This window comes from Aegilops tauschii, chromosome 4 (assembly GCF_002575655.3).
Source record: "Aegilops tauschii subsp. strangulata cultivar AL8/78 chromosome 4, Aet v6.0, whole genome shotgun sequence".
In the NCBI taxonomy this organism is placed as follows: Eukaryota; Viridiplantae; Streptophyta; class Magnoliopsida; order Poales; family Poaceae; genus Aegilops; species Aegilops tauschii.
This window is the reverse complement of record NC_053038.3, coordinates 486,835,931-486,857,925: the sequence shown is the minus strand read 5'-3', so window position 1 is coordinate 486,857,925 and position 21,995 is coordinate 486,835,931. Positions and strand designations below refer to the sequence as shown.

At 47.4% G+C, this 21,995-nt stretch overlaps 1 protein-coding gene across 1 annotated transcript; it reads left to right on the top strand.

Annotated features, from left to right (window-relative positions):
* The first annotated feature begins 16,810 nt into the window (after positions 1 to 16,810).
* Positions 16,811 to 19,727, top strand: LOC109748831 (cytochrome P450 711A1). Its single transcript, XM_020307855.4, has 2 exons — positions 16,811 to 17,390; positions 18,397 to 19,727. Exons 1-2 carry the CDS (start codon positions 16,987 to 16,989, stop codon positions 19,580 to 19,582), a joined length of 1,590 nt encoding a protein of 529 aa, XP_020163444.1. The 5' UTR covers positions 16,811 to 16,986; the 3' UTR covers positions 19,583 to 19,727.
* The last annotated feature ends 2,268 nt before the right edge of the window (positions 19,728 to 21,995 follow it).

The window sequence follows — 21,995 nt, the reverse complement described above, 5'->3', positions numbered from 1 at the left end:
GTCATGTCCGTGATCTCATCCGAGACTCTGAACAACATTCGGTCACCAAATCACATATAACTCATATAATACTATATCATCAATGAACGTTAAGCATGCAGACCCTATGGGTTCGAGAACTATGTAGACATGACCGAGACACCTCTCGATCAATAACCAATAGCGGAACCTGGATGCTCATATTGGCTCCCACATATTCTAGGAAGATCTTTATCGGTCGAACCGTTATGACAACATACATAATTTCCTTTGTCTATCGGTTTGTTACTTGCCCGAGATTCGTTCATCCGTATCTACATACCTAGTTCAATCTCGTTACCGGAAAGTCTATTTACTCGTTCCGTAATCATCATCCTGTAAATAACTCATTAATCACTTTGCTTGCAAGGCTTCTTATGATGTGTATTACCGAGAGGGGCCAGAGATACCTCTCCGATACTCGGAGTGACAAATCCTAATCTTGATCTATGCCAACTCAACAAACACCTTGGAGATACATGTAGAGCATCTTTATAATCACCCAGTTACGTTGTGACGTTTGATAGCGCACAAGGCATTCCTCCGGTATCCGGGAGTTGTATAATCTCATAGTCGAAGGATTATGTATTTGACATGAAGAAAGAAATAGCAATAAAACTGAATGATCAATATGCTAAGCTAACAGATGGGTCTTGTCCATCACATCATTAGAATGATGTGATTGTTGGGGAACGTAGCAGAAATTCAAAATTTTCTACGCATCACCGAGATCAATCTATGGAGTTTACTAGCAACGAGAGGGAAGGAGTGCATCTACATACCCTTGTAGATCGCGAGCGGAAGCGTTCAAGAGAACGGGGTTGATGGAGTCGTACTCGTCGTGATCCAAATCACCGATGATCCTAGCGCCGAACGGACGGCACCTCCGCGTTCAACACACGTACAGAGCAGCGACGTCTCCTCCTTCTTGATCCAGCAAGGGGGGAGGAGAGGTTGATGGAGATCCAGCAGCACGACGGCGTGGTGGTGGAAGTAGCGGGATTCCAACAGGGCTTCGCCAAGCGCTGCGGGAGGAGGGAGATGTGTCATGGGAGGGAGAGGGAGGCGCCAGGGCTTAGATATTGCTGCCCTCCTTCCCCCCCACTATATATAGGGCCAAGGGAGAGGGGGGGCGCAGCCTTGGCCCTTCCTCCAAGGAAGGGTGCGGCCAGGGAGGAGTCCATCCTCCCCAAGGCACCTCGGAGGTGCCCTCCCCCTTTAGGACTCTCCCTTTCCCTTATCTCTTGGCGCATGGGCCTCTTGGGGCTGGTGCCCTTGGCCCATATAGGCCAAGGCGCACACCCCTACAGCCCATGTGGCCCCCCGGGGCTGGTGGACCCCCTTGGTGGACCCCCGGACCCCTTTCGGCACTCCCGGTACAATACCGATAATGCGCGAAACTTTTTCGGCGACCAAAATAAGACTTCTCATATATAAATCTTTACCTACGGACCATTCCGGAACTCCTCGTGACGTCCGAGATCTCATCCGGGACTCTGAACAACTTTCGGGTTACCGCATACTAATATCTCTACAACCCTAGCGTCACCGAATCTTAAGTGTGTAGACCCTACGGGTTCGGGAGACACGCAGACATGACCGAGACGACTCTCCGGTCAATAACCAACAGCGGGATCTGGATACCCATGTTGGCTCCCACATGTTCCACGATGATCTCATCGGATGAACCACGATGTCGAGGATTCAATCAATCCCGTATACAATTCCCTTTGTCTATCGGTATGTTACTTGCCCAAGATTCGATCGTCGGTATCCCGATACCTTGTTCAATCTCGTTACCGGCAAGTCTCTTTACTCGTTCCGTAACTCACATCATCCCGTGATCAACTCCTTGGTCACATTGTGCACATTATGATGATGTCCTACCGAGTGGGCCCAGAGATACCTCTCCGTTTATACGGAGTGACAAATCCCAGTCTCGATTCGTGCCAACCCAACAGACACTTTCGGAGATACCTGTAGTGCACCTTTATAGCCACCCAGTTACGTTGTGACGTTTGGTACACCCAAAGCATTCCTACGGTATCCGGGAGTTGCACAATCTCATGGTCTAAGGAAATGATACTTGACATTAGAAAAGCTCTTAGCAAACGAACTACACGATCTTGTGCTAGGCTTAGGATTGGGTCTTGTCCATCACATCATTCTCCTAATGATGTGATCCCGTTATCAACGGCATCCAATGTCCATGGTCAGGAAACCGTAACCATCTATTGATCAACGAGCTAGTCAACTAGAGGCTTACTAGGGACATGGTGTTGTCTATGTATCCACACATGTATCTGAGTTTCCTATCAATAAAATTCTAGCATGGATAATAAACGATTATCATGAACAAGGAAATATAATAATAACCTATTTATTATTGCCTCTAGGGCATATTTCCAACAGTCTCCCACTTGCACTAGAGTCAATAATCTAGTTCACATCACCATGTGATTAACACTCACAGGTCACATCACCATGTGACCAACATCCAAAGAGTTTACTAGAGTCAACAATCTAGTTCACATCACCATGTGATTAACACTCAATGAGTTCTGGTTTGATCATGTTATGCTTGTGAGAGAGGTTATTAGTCAACGGGTCTGAACCTTTCAGATCCGTGTGTGCTTTACGAATATCTATGTCATCTTGTGGATGCTACCACGCGCTACTTGGAGCCATTTCAAATAACTGCTCTACTATACGAATTCGGTTTACTACTCAGAGTCATCCGGATTAGTGTCAAAGTTCGCATCGACGTAACTCTTTACGATGAACTCCTTTTCACCTCCATAATCGAGAAAATCCTTAGTCCACTAGATACTAAGGATAAGTTCGACCGCTGTCATGTGATCCATTCCCGGATCACTATTGTACCCCTTGACCAACTCATGGCAAGGCACACTTCATGTGCGGTACACAGCATAGCATACTGTAGAGCCTACGTCTAAAGCATAGGGGACGACCTTCGTCCTTTCTCTCTCTTCTGCTGTGGTCAGGTCTTGAGTCTTACTCAATACTCACACCTTGTAACACAGCCAAGAACTCCTTCTTTGCTGATCTATTTTGAACTCTTTCAAAATCATGTCAAGGTGTGCGTTCTTTGAAAGTATCATCAGGCGTCTTGATCTATCTCTATAGATCTTGATGCCCAATACGTAAGCAGCTTTATCCAGGTCTTCCTTTGAAAAACTCCTTTCAAACAACCCTTTATGCTTTCCAGAAATTTTACATCATTTCGGATCAACAATATGTCATTCACATATACTTATCAGAAATGTTGTAGCGCTCCCACTCACTTTATTGTAAATACAAGTTTCTAACAAACTTTGTATAAACCCAAAAAAACTTTGATCGCTCCATCAAAGCTTATATTCTGACTCCGAGATGCTTGCTCTAGTCCATGGAAGGATCGCTGGAGCTAGCATACCTTTTAGCATCCTTAGGATCGACAAAACCTTTCTGATTGTATCACATACAACCTTTCCTTACGAAAACTGGTAAGGAAACTTGTTTTGACATCCATCTGCCAGATTTCATAAATGCAGCTAATGCTAACATGAATCCGACGGACTTAAGCATCGCTACGGATGAGAAAATCTCATCGTAGTCAACTCCTGGAACTTGTGAAAACACTCTTTGCCACAAGTCGAGCTTCATAGACGGTAACCTTACCGTCCACGTCCGTCTTCTTCTTAAAGGTCCATTTATCTCAATGGCTTGCCGATCATCGGGCAAGTTCACCAAAGTCCATGCTTTGTTCTGATACATGGATCCTATCTCGGATTTCGTGGCTTCTAACCATTTGTCGGAATATGGGCCCACCATCGCTTCTCCATAGCTCGTAGGTTCATTGTTGTCTAGCAACATGACTTCCAAGACAGGATCACGCATTACTCTGAAGTAGTACGCATCCTCGTCGTCCTACGAGGTTTGGTAGTGACTTGATCCGAAGTTTCATGATCACTATCATAAGCTTCCACTTCAATTGGTGTAGGTGCCATAGGAACAACTTCATGTGCCTTGCTACACACTAGTTGAAGTTATGGTTCAATAACCTCATCAAGTCTCCACCATCCTCCCACTCAATTCTTTCGAGAGAAACTTTTCCTCGAGAAAGGACTCGTTTCTAGAAGCAATTACTTTTGCTTCCAGATCTGAAATAGGAGGTATACCCAACTGTTTTGGGTTTTCTATGAAGATGCATTTATCCGCTTTGGGTTCGAGCTTATCAGCTTGAAACTTTTTCACATAAGCATCGCAGCCCCAAACTTTTAAGAAACGGCAACTTAGGTTTCTCTAAACGGTGTCGTCTCAACGGAATTGCGTGGTGCCCCTTTTAAAGTGAATGCGGTTATCTCTAATGCCTAACCCATAAACGATAGTGGTAATTCGATAAGAGACATCATGGCATGCACCATATCCAATAGGGTGCAGTTATGATGTTCGGACACACCATCACACTGTGGTGTTCCAGGCGGTATTAATTGTGAAACACTTTCCACAATGTCTTAATTGTGTGCCAAAATCGTAACTCAGATACTCATCTCTATGATCATATCACAGACATTTTATCCTCTTGTCACGACGATCTTCAACTTCACTCTGAAATTACTTGAACCTTTCAATAATTCAGACTTGTGTTTCATCAAGTAAATACACTCAGCATCTACTCAAATCATCTGTGAAGTAAGAACATAATGATATCCACTGCATGCCTCAGCACTAATTGGACTACATACATCAAAATGTATTACTTCCAATAAGTTGCTCTCTTGTTCCATCTTACTGAAAACGAGGCCTTTCAGTCATCTTGCCCATGTGGTATGATTTGCATGTCTCAAGTGATTCAAAATCAAGTGAGTCCAAACGATCCATCTGCATGGAGTTTCTTCATGCATATATACCAATAGACATGGTTCGCATGTCTCAATCTTTTCAAAAACGACTGAGTCCAAAGATCCATCTACATGGAGCTTCTTCATGCGTTCTATACCAATATGACTCAAATGGCAGTGCCACAAGTATGTGGTACTATCATTACTATTTTATATCTTTTGGCACGAACATGTGTATCACTGCGATTGAGATTCATTTTAGGTGCAAGACCATTGAAGGTATTATTCAAATAAACAGAGTAACCATTATTCTCCTTAAATGAATAACCGTATTGCGATAAACATAATCCAATCATGCTCAACGCAAACACCAAATCTCGATGGTAGAGGGAGCATGCGATGCTTGATCACATCAACCTTGGAAACACTTCCAACACATATCGTCATCTCACCTTTAGCTAGTCTCCGTTTATTCCGCAGCTTTTATTTCGAGTTACTAACTCTTAGCAACCGAACCGGTATCTAATACCCTGGTGCTGCTAGGAGTACTAGTAAAGTACACATTCATATAATGTATATCCAATATACTTCTGTCGACCTTGCCTGCCTTCTCATCTACCAAGTATCTAGGGTAGTTCTGCTTCGGTGACCGTTCCCCTCATTACAGAAGCACTTAGTCTCGGGTTTGGGTTTAACCTTGGGATTCTTCACTAGAGCAGCAAATGATTTGCTGTTTCATGAAGTATCCCTTTTGCCCTTACCCTTCTAGAAACTAGTGGTTTTACTAACCATCAACAATTGATGCTCCTTCTTGATTTCTACTTTCGCGGTGTCAAACATCGCGAGTTGCTCAAGGATCATCATGTCTATCCCTGATATGTTATAGTTCATCACGAAGCTCTAATAGCTTGGTGGCAGCGACTAAGGAGAACCATCACTATCTCATCTGGAAGATTAACTCCCACTCGATTCAAGTGATTGTAGTACTCAGACAATCTGAGCACATGCTCAACGATTGAGCTTTTCTCCCTTAGTTTGCAGGCTTAAGAAACTTGTCAGAGGTCTCATACCTCTTGACGTGGGCACTAGTCCGAAATCCCAATTTCAGTCTTCGGAACATCTCATATGTTCTGCGACGTTTCAAAAACCGTCTTTGGTGCCACAATTCTAAACCGTTAGCATTACGCACTGAACTATCACGTAGTCATCAAAACGTGTATGTCAGATGTTTCACAACATCTACAGACGACGCTGAGGTTCAGCACACCGAGCGGTGCATTAAGGACATAAGCCTTCTGTGCATGTGACGCCCCCGATTTGACCGTACACTAATCATGCACGCAAATGTGTACGATCACGATCAGGGACTCACGGGAAGATATCACAACACAACTCTACAACATAAATAAGTCATACAAGCATTATAATACAAGCCAGGGGCCTCGAGGGCTCGAATACAATTGCTCGATCATAGACGAGTTAGCGGAAGCAACAATATCTGAGTACAGACATAAGTTAAACAAGTTTGCCTTAAGAAGGCTAGCACAAAGGTAGCAACGATCGAAGAGGCAAGGCCTCCTGCCTGGGACCTCCTAACTACTCCTGGTCATCGTCAGCGGCCTGCACGTAGTAGTAGGCACCTCCAGAGCCGTGGGTGTCGTCGTCGACGGTGGCGTCTGGCTCCTGGACTCCAGCATCTGGTTGCGACAATCAGGTAGATAGGAAGGGGGGAAAGAGGGAGAGAAGCAACCGTGAGTACTCATCCAAAGTACTCGCAAGCAAGGAGCTATACTACATATGCATGGGTATATGTGTAAAGGGGCATATCAGTGGACTGAACTGCAGAATGCCAGAATTAAAAGGGGGATAGCTAGTCCTGTCGAAGACTACGCTTCTGGTCATCTCCATCTTGCAGCAGGTAGAAGAGAGTAGATTGAAGTCCTCCAAGTAGCATCGCATAGCATAATCCTACCCGGCGATCCCCTCCTCGTCGCCCTGTTAGAGAGCGATCACCGGGTTGTATCTGGCACTTGGAAGGGTGTATTTTATTCAGTATCCAGTTCTAGTTGTCATAAGGTCAAGGTACAACTCCGGGTCGTCCTTTTACCGAGGGACGCGGCTATTCGAATAGATAAACTTCCCTGTAGGGGTGCACCACATAACCCAACACGCTCGATCCCATTTGGCCGGACACACTTTTCTGGGTCATGCCCGGCCTCGTAAGATCAACACGTCGCAGCCCCACCTAGGCTCAACAGAGAGGTCAGCACGCCGGTCTAAACCTATGCGCGCAGGGGTCTGGGCCCATCGCCCTATGCACACTTGCACGTTGCGTACGCGGCCGGAAGCAGACCTAGCCCCCTTAATACAAGCGCGAGCTTACGGTCCAATGCGGCGCGCGCCACTCAGTCGCTGACGTCAAAAGAGCTTCGGCTGATACCACGACGTCGGGATACCCATAACTACTCCCACGTAGATGGTTAGTGCGTATAGACCAAATGGCCAGACTCAGATCAAATACCCAGAACTCGTTAAGCGTGTTGTTTATCTGCGAACGCCGACCAGGGCCAGGCCCACCTCTCACCTAGGCGGTCTTAACCTGCCCTGTCGCTCCGCCATAAAGTAACAGTCGGGGGCTGTCAGGAACCCAGGCCCACCTCTACCGGGGTGGAGCCACCTGTCCTTTCAGCCCCCTCATCAGAATCACTTGCGGGTACTCAACGAGCCGACCCGACTTTAGTCACCACATGTGTCATGTATATAATGTATATAGTATATACCCGTGATCACCTCCCGAAGTGATCACGGCCCAGTAGTATAGCATGGCAGACGGACAAGAGTGTAGGGCCACTGATGAAACACTAGCATCCTATACTAAGCAGTAGGATAGCAGGTAAGGGTAACAATTGTAGAAACAATGACAGGCTATGCATCAGGATAGGATTATCGGAAAGCAGTAACATGCTACACTACTCTAATGCAAGCAGTATAGAGAAGAGTAGGCGATATCTGGTGATCAAGGGGGGGGGGCTTGCCTGGTTGCTCTGGCAAGTAGGAGGGGTCGTCGACTCCGTAGTCGAACTGGGCAGCAGCAGTGTCGGTCTCGTAGTCTACCGGAGAGAAGAGGGGGAAGAAACAGTAAATACAATGCAAACATAAGCATGACGATGCGTGACATGACAATGAGCGGTGCTAGGTGTGTCCTAACGCGACAGTAGGGGGTACCGGTGAAGGGGGGAACATCCGGGAGGTATTCCCGATGTTTCGCGTTTTCGGACAGACGGACCGGAGGGGGAAAGTTGCTAGTTAGATAGGTTAGGGAGGTGTGGTGGATGAACGGACTGCGTATTTGGATTCGTCTCGTCGTTCTGAGCAACTTTCATATAGAAAACATTTTCATCCGAGTTACGGTTTAAAAGATATGAATTTTCAAAGTTTAATTGAATTTCTGGAATTATTTATATTCAGAAAAATGAATTATGACGTCAGCATGAGGCAATGCTGATGTCAGCAAGTCAACAGGTCGGCTGACCAGTCAAACCAGACAGGTGGGTCCAGTGGGACCCACATGTCAGCCTCTGTTAGTCTAATACTTAATTAAACTAATCTAACAGTATAATTAGAGGGGTGGGCCCCACATGTCAGTGAGTGATTAGTTAAAATAATTATTTTTATTTATAAAACATTTTCTTTTTCTTTTATTTTTGCGGCGGGGCCCGCATGTCAGTGACTGGGCCTGCCCAGTCAGCAGTTGACTGGGTCAACCCAGTCAACTGGGGCCCGTGGGGGCCACTGGCAGGGGCACTGGGGTGGCCCCAGGCCTGCCACGTCGGCGGCCGGCGCCGGAGCAACGCCGGCGACCAAACGCACGGCGGCGCGGCTCGAGAGGGGTACGGGTTTCACCCACAGTGGGTTTGCGGGGGCGGGGCTTGGCGCGTTCGACGCGGCTCGACGTCGCGCGTCCAACGGCGGTGGTCGGAGGGGCTGGAACGGCCGGGGACGACCGCTACGAGCTCGCCGGCGGCGAGGTGCTACGGGTGCCCGACGGAAGCTGCGTTAGAGCGCGCGAACGGCCAAACTAACTACCTAGGCGGGCGCGGCACGGTGCGGTCGGGCTAGCGGGCCTACGGCCGTGACCATTTGGTCACCGGAGACACGCCGGCGGCGAGCTCCGCGGCGTGGCGATCGGGCGCGCGTGGGGGAGCAGCTACGGAGCGCGAGCGAGCTAACGGAGAGGGGGAGGAGATGCGGGAGCTCACAGCGGAGCTGTAGGGAGTGGCAGCGTGCTCGGGGAGGGCACGGGGTAGCCGGAATCGGCGACGAACGACGGCGGCCGTAGGTTGAAGACGAGCTCGGGGAGGCCGGTGCAGAGGCGCTCGACTCGTTCCCGAGGGCGTAGTCGACGTAGTCGACGGCGGGAAGTCGTTCGGGCACGTCGTCGGGGCGATCGGGGCACGGTGGCCGCGAGTTCGACGGTGAACGGCGGCGAGCACGCGCGGGCAGAGGAGATCGAAGGGGAGAGAGAGGTGGATCTGGCGGGGGAGAGGCGCAGAGGCCGAGGGAGTGAGCGGGGTGAGTGGGAGAGAGGCCCGAGGAGGCGGGGGCCGCTGGCGCCCTTATCCTCTCCGGCGTCGGTGCCGGCGAGGGGGTCGGGCGGGAGCGCGCCCCTGTTCCGACCCGGTCGGGGGAACAGGGAAGGGGGCGAGGGAGGAGAGGTGGGCTGGGCCGGGGTCGGGGGTGCGGGGGTGCGGCCCAGTTTGGGCCGGGGGGGGGGGGGTTCGGTGCAGATGGGCCACGGGTCCAGTGGGGGGGGGGGAAGGCCTGCTCCTTTTTTTTCTTTTTCTGTTCTGTTTCTGTTTTCTGTTTTCCTTTTATTTGTTTATTTCCTTTTCTGTTATATTTCATTTAAAGTATTTAGGCATTTTATAAAAATGTGTTTTCTCCACCATAATTACCAGTGTAATATTTGGCACCCACTGAACATTTTTGTTTGAGTTTTGAAAACTTTTATTTTTCACTTTAATTATATTTGAAGTTTGAACTAGGAGTTTGAAAAGGAAGGTGATTCAAATGTGATCAAGCCCTGTTTAGCAACATGATTAGTTTAATCACATGGAGTTACTGTAGCATGATTCCCAGGGTGTTACAGTGCAGCAATGAGGACAATCCTCAGTTTACGGACCCAGTCCGCATAATTGCTACTACCAACTTTCAACTAAATTTTCTCTAGGAACATATCTTAAATAGTAGAACTAAAGTGCAAGCTATGACATAATTTGCAAAGACCTTTTGACTATGTTCATGATAATTGAGTTCATCTGATTTATGAACTCCCACTCAGATAGACATCCCTCTAGTCATCTAAGTGATACATGATCCGAGTCAAACTAGGCCGTGTCCGATCATCACGTGAGACGGACTAGTCATCATCGGTGAACATCTCCATGTTGATCGTATCTACTATACGACTCATGTTCGACCTTTCGGTCTCTTGTGTTCCGAGGCCATGTCTGTACATGCTAGGCTCATCAAGTCAACCTAAGTGTTTCGCATGTGTTCCGAGGCCATGTCTGTACATGCTAGGCTCGTCAACACCCGTTGTATTCGAACGTTAGAATCTATCACACCCGATCATCACGTGGTGCTTCAAAACAACGAACCTTCGCAACGGTGCACAGTTAGGGGGAACACTTTCTTGAAATTATTATAAGGGATCATCTTACTTACTACCGTCGTTCTAAGCAAATAAGATGCATAACATGATAAACATCACATGTAATCAAATAGTGACATGATATGGCCAATATCATTTTGCTCCTTTGATCTCCATCTTCGGGGCACCATGATCATCTTTGTCACCGGCATGACACCATGATCTCCATCATCATGATCTCCATCATTGTGTCTTCATGAAGTTGTCACGCCAACGATTACTTCTACTTCCATGGCTAACGCGCTTAGCAATAAAGTAAAGTGATTTACATGGCGTTATTCAATGACACGCAGGTCATACAAAAAATAAAGACAACTCTTATGGCTCCTGCCGGTTGTCATACTCATCGACATGCAAGTCGTGATTCCTATTACAAGAACATGATCAATCTCATACATCACATATATCATTCATCACATCCTTTTGGACATATCACATCACATAGCACATGCTGCAAAAACAAGTTAGACGTCCTCTAATTGTTGTTGCAAGTTTTTACGTGGCTTGTATAGGTTTCTAGCAAGAACGTTTCTTACCTACGTAAAACCACAACGTGATATGCCAATTTCTATTTACCCTTCATAAGGACCCTTTTCATCGAATCCGTTCCGACTAAAGTGGGAGAGACAGACACCCGCTAGCCACCTTATGCAACTAGTGCATGTCAGTCGGTGGAACCTGTCTCACGTAAGCGTACGTGTAAGGTTGGTCCGGGCCGCTTCATCCCACAATGCCGCCGAAACAAGATAAGACTAGTAGCGGCAAGAAGAATTGACAACATCGACGCCCACAACTACTTTGTGTTCTACTCGTGCATAGAAACTACGCATAGACCTAGCTCATGATGCCACTGTTGGGGAACGTAGCAGAAATTCAAAATTTTCTACGCATCACCAAGATCAATCTATGGAGTTTACTAGCAACGAGAGGGAAGGAGTGCATCTACATACCCTTGTAGATCGCGAGCGGAAGCGTTCAAGAGAACGGGGTTGATGGAGTCGTACTCGTCGTGATCCAAATCGCCGATGATCCTAGCGCCGAACGGACGGCACCTCCGCGTTTAACACACGTACAGAGCAGCGACGTCTCCTCCTTCTTGATCCAGCAAGGGGGGAGGAGAGGTTGATGGAGATCCAGCAGCACGACGGCGTGGTGGTGGAAGTAGCGGGATTCCAACAGGGCTTCGCCAAGCGCTGCGGGAGGAGGGAGATGTGTCACGGGAGGGAGAGGGAGGCGCCAGGGCTTAGATATTGCTGCCCTCCTCCCCCCCCACTATATATAGGGCCAAGGGAGAGGGGGGGCGCAGCCTTGGCCCTTCCTCCAAGGAAGGGTGCGGCCAGGGAGGAGTCCATCCTCCCCAAGGCACCTCGGAGGTGCCTTCCCCCTTTAGGACTCTCCCTTTCCCTTATCTCTTGGCGCATGGGCCTCTTGGGGCTGGTGCCCTTGGCCCATATAGGCCAAGGCGCACACCCCTACAGCCCATGTGGCCCCCCGGGGCTGGTGGACCCCCTTGGTGGACCCCCGGACCCCTTTTGGCACTCCCGGTACAATACCGATAATGCGCGAAACTTTTCCGGCGACCAAAATAAGACTTCCCATATATAAATCTTTACCTACAGACCATTCCGGAACTCCTCGTGACGTCCGAGATCTCATCCGGGACTCTGAACAACTTTCGGGTTACCGCATACTAATATCTCTACAACCCTAGCGTCACAGAATCTTAAGTGTGTAGACCCTACGGGTTCGGGAGACACGCAGACATGACCGAGACGACTCTCCGGTCAATAACCAACTGCGGGATCTGGATACCCATGTTGGCTCCCACATGTTCCACGATGATCTCATCGGATGAACCACGATGTCGAGGATTCAATCAATCCCGTATACAATTCCCTTTGTCTATCGGTATGTTACTTGCCCGAGATTCGATCGTCGGTATCCCGATACCTTGTTCAATCTCGTTACCGGCAAGTCTCTTTACTCATTCCGTAACTTACATCATCCCGTGATCAACTCCTTGGTCACATTGTGCACATTATGATGATGTCCTACCGAGTGGCCCAGAGATACCTCTCCGTTTATACGGAGTGACAAATCCCAGTCTCGATTCGTGCCAACCCAACAGACACTTTCGGAGATACCTGTAGTGCACCTTTATAGCCACCCAGTTACGTTGTGACGTTTGGTACACCCAAAGCATTCCTACGGTATCCGGGAGTTGCACAATCTCATGGTCTAAGGAAATGATACTTGACATTAGAAAAGCTCTTAGCAAATGAACTACACGATCTTGTGCTAGGCTTAGGATTGGGTCTTGTCCATCATATCATTCTCCTAATGATGTGATCCCGTTATCAACGACATCCAATGTCCATGGTCAGGAAACCGTAACCATCTATTGATCAACGAGCTAGTCAACTAGAGGCTTACTAGGGACATGGTGTTGTCTATGTATCCACACATGTATCTGAGTTTCCTATCAATACAATTTTAGCATGGATAATAAACGATTATCATGAACAAGGAAATATAATAATAACCTATTTATTATTGCCTCTAGGGCATATTTCCAACAGTGATCCCATTATCAAATGACAACTCATGTCCATGGTTAGGAAACCTTAACCATCTTTGATCAACGAGCTAGTCAAGTAGAGGCTCACTAGGGACACAGTGTTTGTCTATGTATTCGCACATGTATTTGGGTTTCCGATCAATACAATTCTAGCATGAATAATAAACATTTATCATGAATAAGGAAATATAAAATAACAACTTTATTATTGCCTCTAGGGCATATTTCCTTCAAGTGTGTGTGTGTGTGTGTGTGTGTGTGTGTGACATTATGTCAATCCATTGATTGATAGCGTGTTAAATTTTTAGAGAGTACCAATTCATCATCTGCCTGAAAATGTTATTTTGCGCAAGTCAAATTCGAGGATCGTTGGATCAAAATGGGATGACTCCCATTCTTTCTTCAACCTCTAGTTGTTCCTTCTATGGCCCGCCTTGCAGCATCGGCCGGGCCATGTTGCCCCCCCCCCCCCCCCCCCCCCGACCACCTCGTCGCCCCTCACTGTAGTTTTGTCGCTACCCTTGACCATCCCTCTAAACCTGCACACCGATCAGATTTCTTTGACAGCCCACACTTGTTCGACCTGCACCAGTCAACTGATTTCTCGCCTCCATATAGGATGTCATAGCTCATTCTTGCTCGCAGTCTCGTCTCCGTCTCCAGTGAAGTCCTGGCTCGGCCTCACCGGGGTCGACGCTCCTCACTCCCACTTGTGACATCAGCCCTGCCTTTGGCGTCGAAGTGAATTCAACTGATGCGTGAGTTTGTTTTAGGTACCGTAGATTTATCAACTGCGAAAATCTCAACATCAAACCAAGCGTACATGCATTCAGTGCACGACTTTGCAAGTGTTGTGTGGTTTGTGACGGTTGCCTTCCAATGCCCGCACGCGAGATGGCCTTTGTGTAACATACTCCTTCCATGCGTCAGAAAAATAATATCAGAAATGTAGATTAAGATGTTTATCCGGAGAGGAAATTGCATTATGTAACCATAGCATTCTCCCATTTTTTTCTACATCAGGCTTTGCAACTTTTGAAAATCTATCCATCTCACTTCCAGTCCTACTCGTGATGAGAAATGGTATTCTATCATTTATGTGATATACTTCATCCATCATTGCCTTGCAATCCGTGCTAAGCTTTTGATTTTTGGCAAAGTTTATTTTGTTTTGGAGAATTACATGATGTTTTGTTATGATATTCTTATTTTATAATGTTGCTTCGTATACCAACATATAATAGTGCATTTCTTTCACAGCAGATTTGCTAATACACAATGAAATATGATGGTACACCTTGAAACATAAAACCAACTCAACATTCCGTCATGATCTTAGAGCATCTCCAACAGCCGCGCTATATAGCCGTCGCGCTGAAAAATCAGCGTTTTTTGCGCGCGCTACCGGTCCGGGCTCCAGCGGAGGTGCAAAAATCGCGCGCGCGGCATATATAGTTCAGCGCGCGGGCTGAAACGCCATCGCGCGCCGCTTATTTGCTGCGCCCGCTCCCGCGCTCTGGACTCTCGAGCGCTCGCTTGCAACTCCACCCACCCCATCCATCCGCGGCACCGCCGCCGCCCGCGCCGCCCGGCAACCGTTCCGGCGCTTCCCCGGCCTATCCCCGCGCCGCTACGGCTTCCTCCGCCTCCCTCTAGTCACCGCCGCCCTCGTGCGCGGCGGTCCTCCGACGAACAGCGCGCGGCCGCTCACTGCCGCTCGGCGCCCGCAAGGATTGTATTGCTCAACTTCATGAATTTGGTGCATGTTGATTGTAGTTTTTATAGCCTAGTATTCAACATTGTAGATGAGTTCGTCGTATGATTCTTCCGAAGAAGAATTTGATATGGAAGAGGAGGAGGACCTTGCAATGATCCTAGCTATGCACATCAATAAAAAACCGAAGCACGGTGGTTCGGTTATGGGTCGGCAGAAAATTTGGAGGGATAGGATCGATGCCCACAACATATTGATCAGGCATTATTTTGCGGAGAATCCCACATACCTGGAGTCGTACTTTCGTCGCCGGTTTAGGATGAGCATCGAGTTGTTCAGGCGCATTGCAGAGAAACTAGCGAGCCATGACCGGTTTTTTCAGCAAAGGAGGAATGTCGCCGGAGAGCTCGGGCATAGCACCTTTCAGAAGGTGACAGCCGCTTTGCGTATGTTGGCATATGGTATCCCGGCTGATCTAGTTGATGATCACTTGGCTATGGGTGAGAGCCAAGCCATCATATGCGTCAAGCGCTTCACAGTCGGAATTGTGCAAGTGTTTGGCCAGGAGTATTTGAGATCTCCCAATGCTGAAGACGCCGCAAGGCTATTGGAGATGAACAAAGCTCGCGGCTTCCCAGGTATGCTTGGCTCAATAGATTGCATGCATTGGAGTTGGAAGAATTGTCCAAAGGCATGGCATGGGCAATTCCACGGCCAAAAAAAGGGTTCCACTATAATCTTTGAAGCGGTGGCCGATCAAGAGACTTGGATTTGGCATGCATTCTATGGAATGCCTGGATCTTTGAATGACATCAATGGTGTCAACCGGTCACCACTGATAAATAAGATTGCAAATGGTGATTTGCCACCAGTGCAGTTTGTAGCAAATGGTCGTACATACAACTATGACTATTATCTTGCGGATGACATCTACCCAAAGTGGCAAACATTTGTGAAGCCGTTGAAAAGACCGGAAGGTAAGAAAAATCTTGATTTCCACAATGCTCAAGCGGCGGCTAGAGAAGATGTGGAGTGAGCTTTTGGGATTTCGCAAGCCCAATTTGCTATTGTGAGAGGACCCGCTAGATTTTCGGATCAAAAAATGCTTTGGTACATCATGCACGCTTGTGTGATCATGCACAACATGATCATCGAGAATGAGCGTGGCCAAGATGTAGACTACTCTCAGTATGAGCTCTTGGGACATCCCGTGCGAGTGCGATGGAGGGCTGAAAGGGTGGCCCGTTTTGTTGCCTCCTATCATGCCATTCGACGTCCCGCAGCGCATGATGATCTCCAGAAGGATCCCGTTGAGGAGTGGTGGGCATGGAATGAACGACAAAGAGCATCATGATTTGTGCGTTCGATGTTGTATTGTTGAACTATTTGTTGTGTTATTGCAGTATTTGTTGTATTGAACGATAAACTGTTTGTTTGAGTTGTAATAACGAAATTGAACTATTTATTGTTGATTTATCCTTTTTGTGTTTGATCTTTTTGCTTGTGTTTGGAATGCATATGTTGTTTGTGCGAGAGTCGTGTGCGCTGCATTTTTGCGCGCAGCTGGAGCTGCGCGCGCTGCATTTTAGCGCCGCTGCTGGAGCCAGCGTTGCCTGCTGCGCCAAACCAGACGATGAGCGCACGGCAAAGTAGTTTTCAGTGTGCAGCGCGTTCGGCGGCTGTTGTAGATGCTCTTAAACAAGACAAGCTTCCAGAAACCAAAAAAAAATGACACGCGAATCTCACATGCATGATAGAATAGAAAAACCACTCTTTACTCGCGAGTCACGACGTGTTACGACCGCATTCGTAGGGCCGGATGACTTGAACATCGCTCTTTCTCTCTTCTATTCTACGACCACGTGCAGCTGATCATGGAAAATTTCATGCGTCTCTTTCCCCGAAACTCCCATTTATTGGCTGCATGCTCCCAAAGAGAAAAGTCCAATTTGGCAATCATAAAGGAAGGAAAATAATCACACAACTTACTTCGTGTGGTGTATATAAGTGCTCCCATCGCCACGCGATCCAGTATATCTTATTCATCCAGTGTCTCCGAGCAAGAAAGAGGCCACGGTCGGATAAGACAGTAACTAGGCTTAGCTAAGCAATTTCAACAATGGAGGGGGCGGGAGCAGCACTACTGTGCAGCCAGGTGGGCTCGCCGCTGGCGTCGTTCCCGGCGATGCTGTTCACGGTGGCGGCCATGGCGGCCGGCGCGTTCGCCGTGTACTTCTACGCGCCGTCGTGGCGCCTGCGCAGGGTCCCGGGCCCCCTCGCCTACGGCCTCGTCGGCCACCTGCCGCTGCTGGACAAGCATGGCTCGCAGGCCTTCGGCGTCCTCGCAAAGAAATACGGGCCCATCTACAGGTTTTACATGGGCAGGCAGCCGCTGGTGGTGGTCGCCGACCCGGAGCTGTGCAGGGAGGCCGGCATCAAGAAGTTCAAGAGCATCGTCGACAGGAGCGTGCCGGTCACCATCGCTAGCTCGCCCATCCACTACAAGAGCCTCCTCTTCACCAAGTACGTATACTACAGATTAGCACACCGAGAATATATAATAGAACACCTGCACCCAGGTCCTCTTTATCTAGCCATCCATTCTTCGCATCACGATTCGTGCAAATTTATTTTTCTTTTTTGTTTCTCTTACATAAAACATGTTTTGAAGTTCAAACCTTTGCAGCGTGGCAAAACTTTCTATCTAGAATCTAGGATAAATCTTTCAGAATTTTTTGTCAAACATAAATATACAAAAAATAATTTTGTAATCTAAAAAATCATATTTTGTATATTTATGTTTGATAAAAAATTCTGATAAATTTATCCTAGATTCTAGATGGAAAGCTTTGCCACGTTGCAAAGGTTTGAACTTCAAGACATCTTTTATGTGAGAGAAACAAAAAAGAGAAAATTTCATATGAAAAGTTAGTTGTGTTGCACAGATCTTAAAGCAATATTGGACAGTCAGGATACCAGGGCCGGGTTGCAGGTGTTCTAAAAATCCACGTCCATTAGCACACTGTACCTGGTCTATCTTAGAGCGTGGTTAATAATATAGCCAACAAACGGTTATAAGAAGTTGCCATGTCATATAGAGCCAATCTAATAGCCGGCATGTACGATAATAGTAAATTTTTAATGTGTATTACTCCCTGCGTCCCAAAATTCTTGTCTTATATTTGTCTAGATACGGATGTATCTAATAATAAAATGTGACTTGATACATTCGTATTTAGACAAATCTACGACAAAAATTTTGGGACAGAGGGAGTACTTCATTATTAATAATTGGTCCACCTTGCAACCTTACAAAGTGTCTTGGGGCTCGTGTTGCAGCCGGCTACCAACGAAGAGCCCGCTTTTCTCCTCTTTCCTCTTTTCTCTTCTCCAACTAAACAAAAATATTTTATTTTATTCTTTATAGCCTGCTTATGTCATCTTATTGTATTTGCTCGTACGTGAAAGATACATGCATGCAGTTCTGGTGTCATTAATCCATTGATGATGTGTCGACGTGTATGTGCAGGGGCTCGACATGGCAGGCCATGCGGAACGTGATCATCTCCATCTACCAGCCGTCGCACCTGGCGAGCCTCATCCCGGCCATCCAGCCCTACATCGAGCAGGCGGGCAACCTGTTCTGCCCCGGCGAGGAGATCACCTTCTCCGACATCTCCATCAGGCTCTTCACCGACGTCATCGGCCAGGCCGCCTTCGGCGTCGACTTCGGGCTCACCAAGGACACTGACGATGCCGAGAAGATCATCCACGACGCGCCACGCGACTTCATCCAGAAGCACCTGTACGCCACCACGTCCCTCAAGATGGACCTCTCGGGCTCGCTGTCCATGCTCGTCGGCACGTTCCTTCCGGCGCTCCAGAAGCCGCTGCGGCAGCTGATGCTGCGCGTGCCGGGCTCCATGGACCGACGGATGGACGAGACCAACGCGGCGCTCAGCGGGGAGCTCGACGCCATCGTGGCAGAGCGGACGGCGCAGGCCGACAGGGGCCAGAAGAACTTCCTCTCCGTGCTGCTCAACGGCATCGACACCAGCGACGCCATGAGGAAGCTCTTCACGCCGGACTACGTCAGCGCGCTCACGTACGAGCACCTACTCGCGGGCTCCGGCACCATGTCCTTCACGCTGTCGAGCCTGGTATACCTCGTGTCGGCGCACCCGGAGGTGGAGGAGAAGCTGCTCCAGGAGATCGACGCGTTCGGGCCCAAGGACGTGGTGCCCGACGCCGACGACCTCCGCACCAAGTTCCCCTACCTGGAGCAGGTCCTCAAGGAGACCATGCGATACTTCCCCGGCTCCCCGGTGGTCTCGAGGGAGGCGACCGCCGACGTCGAGATCGGAGGCTATTTCCTGCCCAAGGGGACGTGGGTGTGGCTGGCGACGGCGGTGCTGGGGAGGGACCCGGAGCAGTTCCCGGAGCCCGAAGCGTTCCGGCCGGAGCGGTTCGACCCGGAGAGCGAGGAGTGCAAGCGGAGGCATCCCTACGCGTACATCCCCTTCGGCATCGGCCCGCGGGCGTGCCCGGGGCAGAAGTTCGCGTTCCAGCAGCTCAAGCTCACCGTCATCCACCTCTACCGCCGTTACGTCTTCAGGCACTCGGCCAGAATGGAGTCCCCTCTGCAGCTGCAGTTCTCCATCGTCACCAACTTCAAGAATGGTGTCAAGCTCCAGGTCGTCCAAAGGAAGAACTAATATGAGTGTATGACGGTAAGTTTGTGACTGACTATTTATGTAGTAGCAGTACATGCTTGCTCCATTCAATGTGTGCGAATTCAGATTCTTGAAAGTGTGTAATCGTTTTGTTCAATTTAATAAAAGTTGTGATTTTTTTCGAAAATAATAGATTTATGATAAAGATTCACCGGAAGTACAAAACGCCTCAAATATAATAAAAATTACACTGAGGTCCATGGACTACCGAATGACCATTGCGGCCACAGAATGAGCCGTCGACGCGCCATTGTTGCCGCTCCCATACCGGAGCCGGACTGACCTTGTCGATAACAGTCGGAAAGTCTTCGTGCACGTGCCCCTAAGGACTAGCGTCCCGGAACCACAGTTGTCGCTGTTGAATCCTTGAATCGAACTGAAAAATTTGACACCAAATATCGACGTATGATACGTTTCCAATGTATCTATAATTTTTGATTGTTTCATGCTATTATATTATCAATTTTGGATGTTTTATATGCATTATTATATTATTTTTGGGACTAACTTATTAACCTAGTGCGCCAGTTGTTGTTTTTTCCTTTGTTTTTGTCTTTACAGAAAATTCATACCAAACAAAGTTCAAATGGAACGAAACTTTTTAACGATTTTTCTTGGACCACAAGATACTCTGGAAGCTTCCGGAGGAGGCCAGGAGAGCCACGAGGTGGCCACAAGCTCAGGGGGCTCACCCCCCAAGCTTGTGGGACCCTTGTGGCACTTCTAACCCTAATTCTTCTTCTATAAATACCCAAATATTCCCCGTAGACCAGAGGCACACCAAAACTACTTTTCCACTGCCGCAAGTTTTTATCTTCGTGAGATCCCATCTGGGGACCTTTTCCGGTCCTCCGCTGAAGGGGGACTCGATCACGAAGGGCTTCTACATCAACCTTGCTACCCTTCCGATGTTGTGTGAGTAGTTTACCACAGACCTACGGGTCCATAGCTAGTAGCTAGATGTCTTCTCCTCTCTCTTTGATCTTCAGTACAATGTTCTCCTCGATGTTCTTGGAGAACTATTTGATGTAATCTTTTTTGCAGTGTGTTTGTTGAGATCCGATGAATTGTGGGTTTATGATCAGATTGTCTATGAATATTATTTGAGTCTTCTTTGAACTCTTTTATGCATGATTTATATAGCTTTGTATTTCTCTCCGATCTATTGATTTGGTTTGGCCAACTAGATTAATTTTTCTTACAATAGGAGAGGTGCTTTGTAATGGGTTCAATCTTGCGGTGTTCAATCCCAGTGACAGAAGGGGACATGACACGTATTTGTATTGTTGCCATTAAGGATAAAAATATGTGGTTTGTTCATATTGATTGGATATATCTCTCTACATCATGTCATCTTGCTTAAGGCGTTACTCCGTTCTTGTTAATTTAATACACTAGATGCATACTGTATAGCGGTCGATATGTGAAGTAATAGTATAGTAGATGCAGGTAGGAGTCGGTCTACTTGTCTCGGACGTGATGCCTATATACATGATCATTGCCTTGGATATCGTCAGAACTATGCGCTTTTCTATCAATTGCTCAACAGTAATTTGTTTACCCACCGTATGCTTTCTTTCAAGAGAGAAGCCTCTAGTGAAAACTATGGCCCCGGGTCTATCTTTTATCATATTATTTTCAGATCTAGAAAACCAAAAACACAAAATACCTTGCTGCAATCTATTTACTTTTATTTTATTTAGCACTTTTACTTATCTTTTATATCCATCACTATCAGATCTCATCCTTGCAAGTAACCGTGAAGGCATTGACAACCCCTTTATCGCGTTGGGTGCAAGTATTTGTTTGTTTGTGCAGGTGCAATTATTGGAGACTTGTGTGTTTCTCCTACTGGATTGATACCTTGGTTCTTAGCTGAGGGAAATACTTATCTCTACTTTGTTGCATCACCCTTTCCTCTTCAGAAAAAAACCAATGCAATCTCAAGAAGTAGCAGGAAAAATTTCTGGCGCCGTCGCCGGGGAGGATCTACATCAAGCCTACCAAGTACATATCAGAAACTCTCATCTCTTCCATTTACTTTATTTGCCATTTGCCTCTCATTTTCATCTCCCCCACTTCTAATTTTTTCGGAAAAATACAAAAATATTTGCCTTTTTATTCGCCTTCTTTTTGTTTGCCTTTTCGTTTGCTTCTTGTTTGCTAGATTGCTTGCTTTGTCATGATGTCTCAACAAAACACTAAGTTGTGTGATTTTTCCAACACTAATAATAATGATTTAATTAGTACTCTGATTGCTCCCGCCACTAGTGCAGAATCTTATGAAATTAATGCTGCTTTGTTGAATCTTGTTATGAAAAAACAATTTTTTGGTAGTCTAATGAAGATGATGTTTCCCATCTTAATTTCGTTGAATTGTGTGATATGGAAAAGA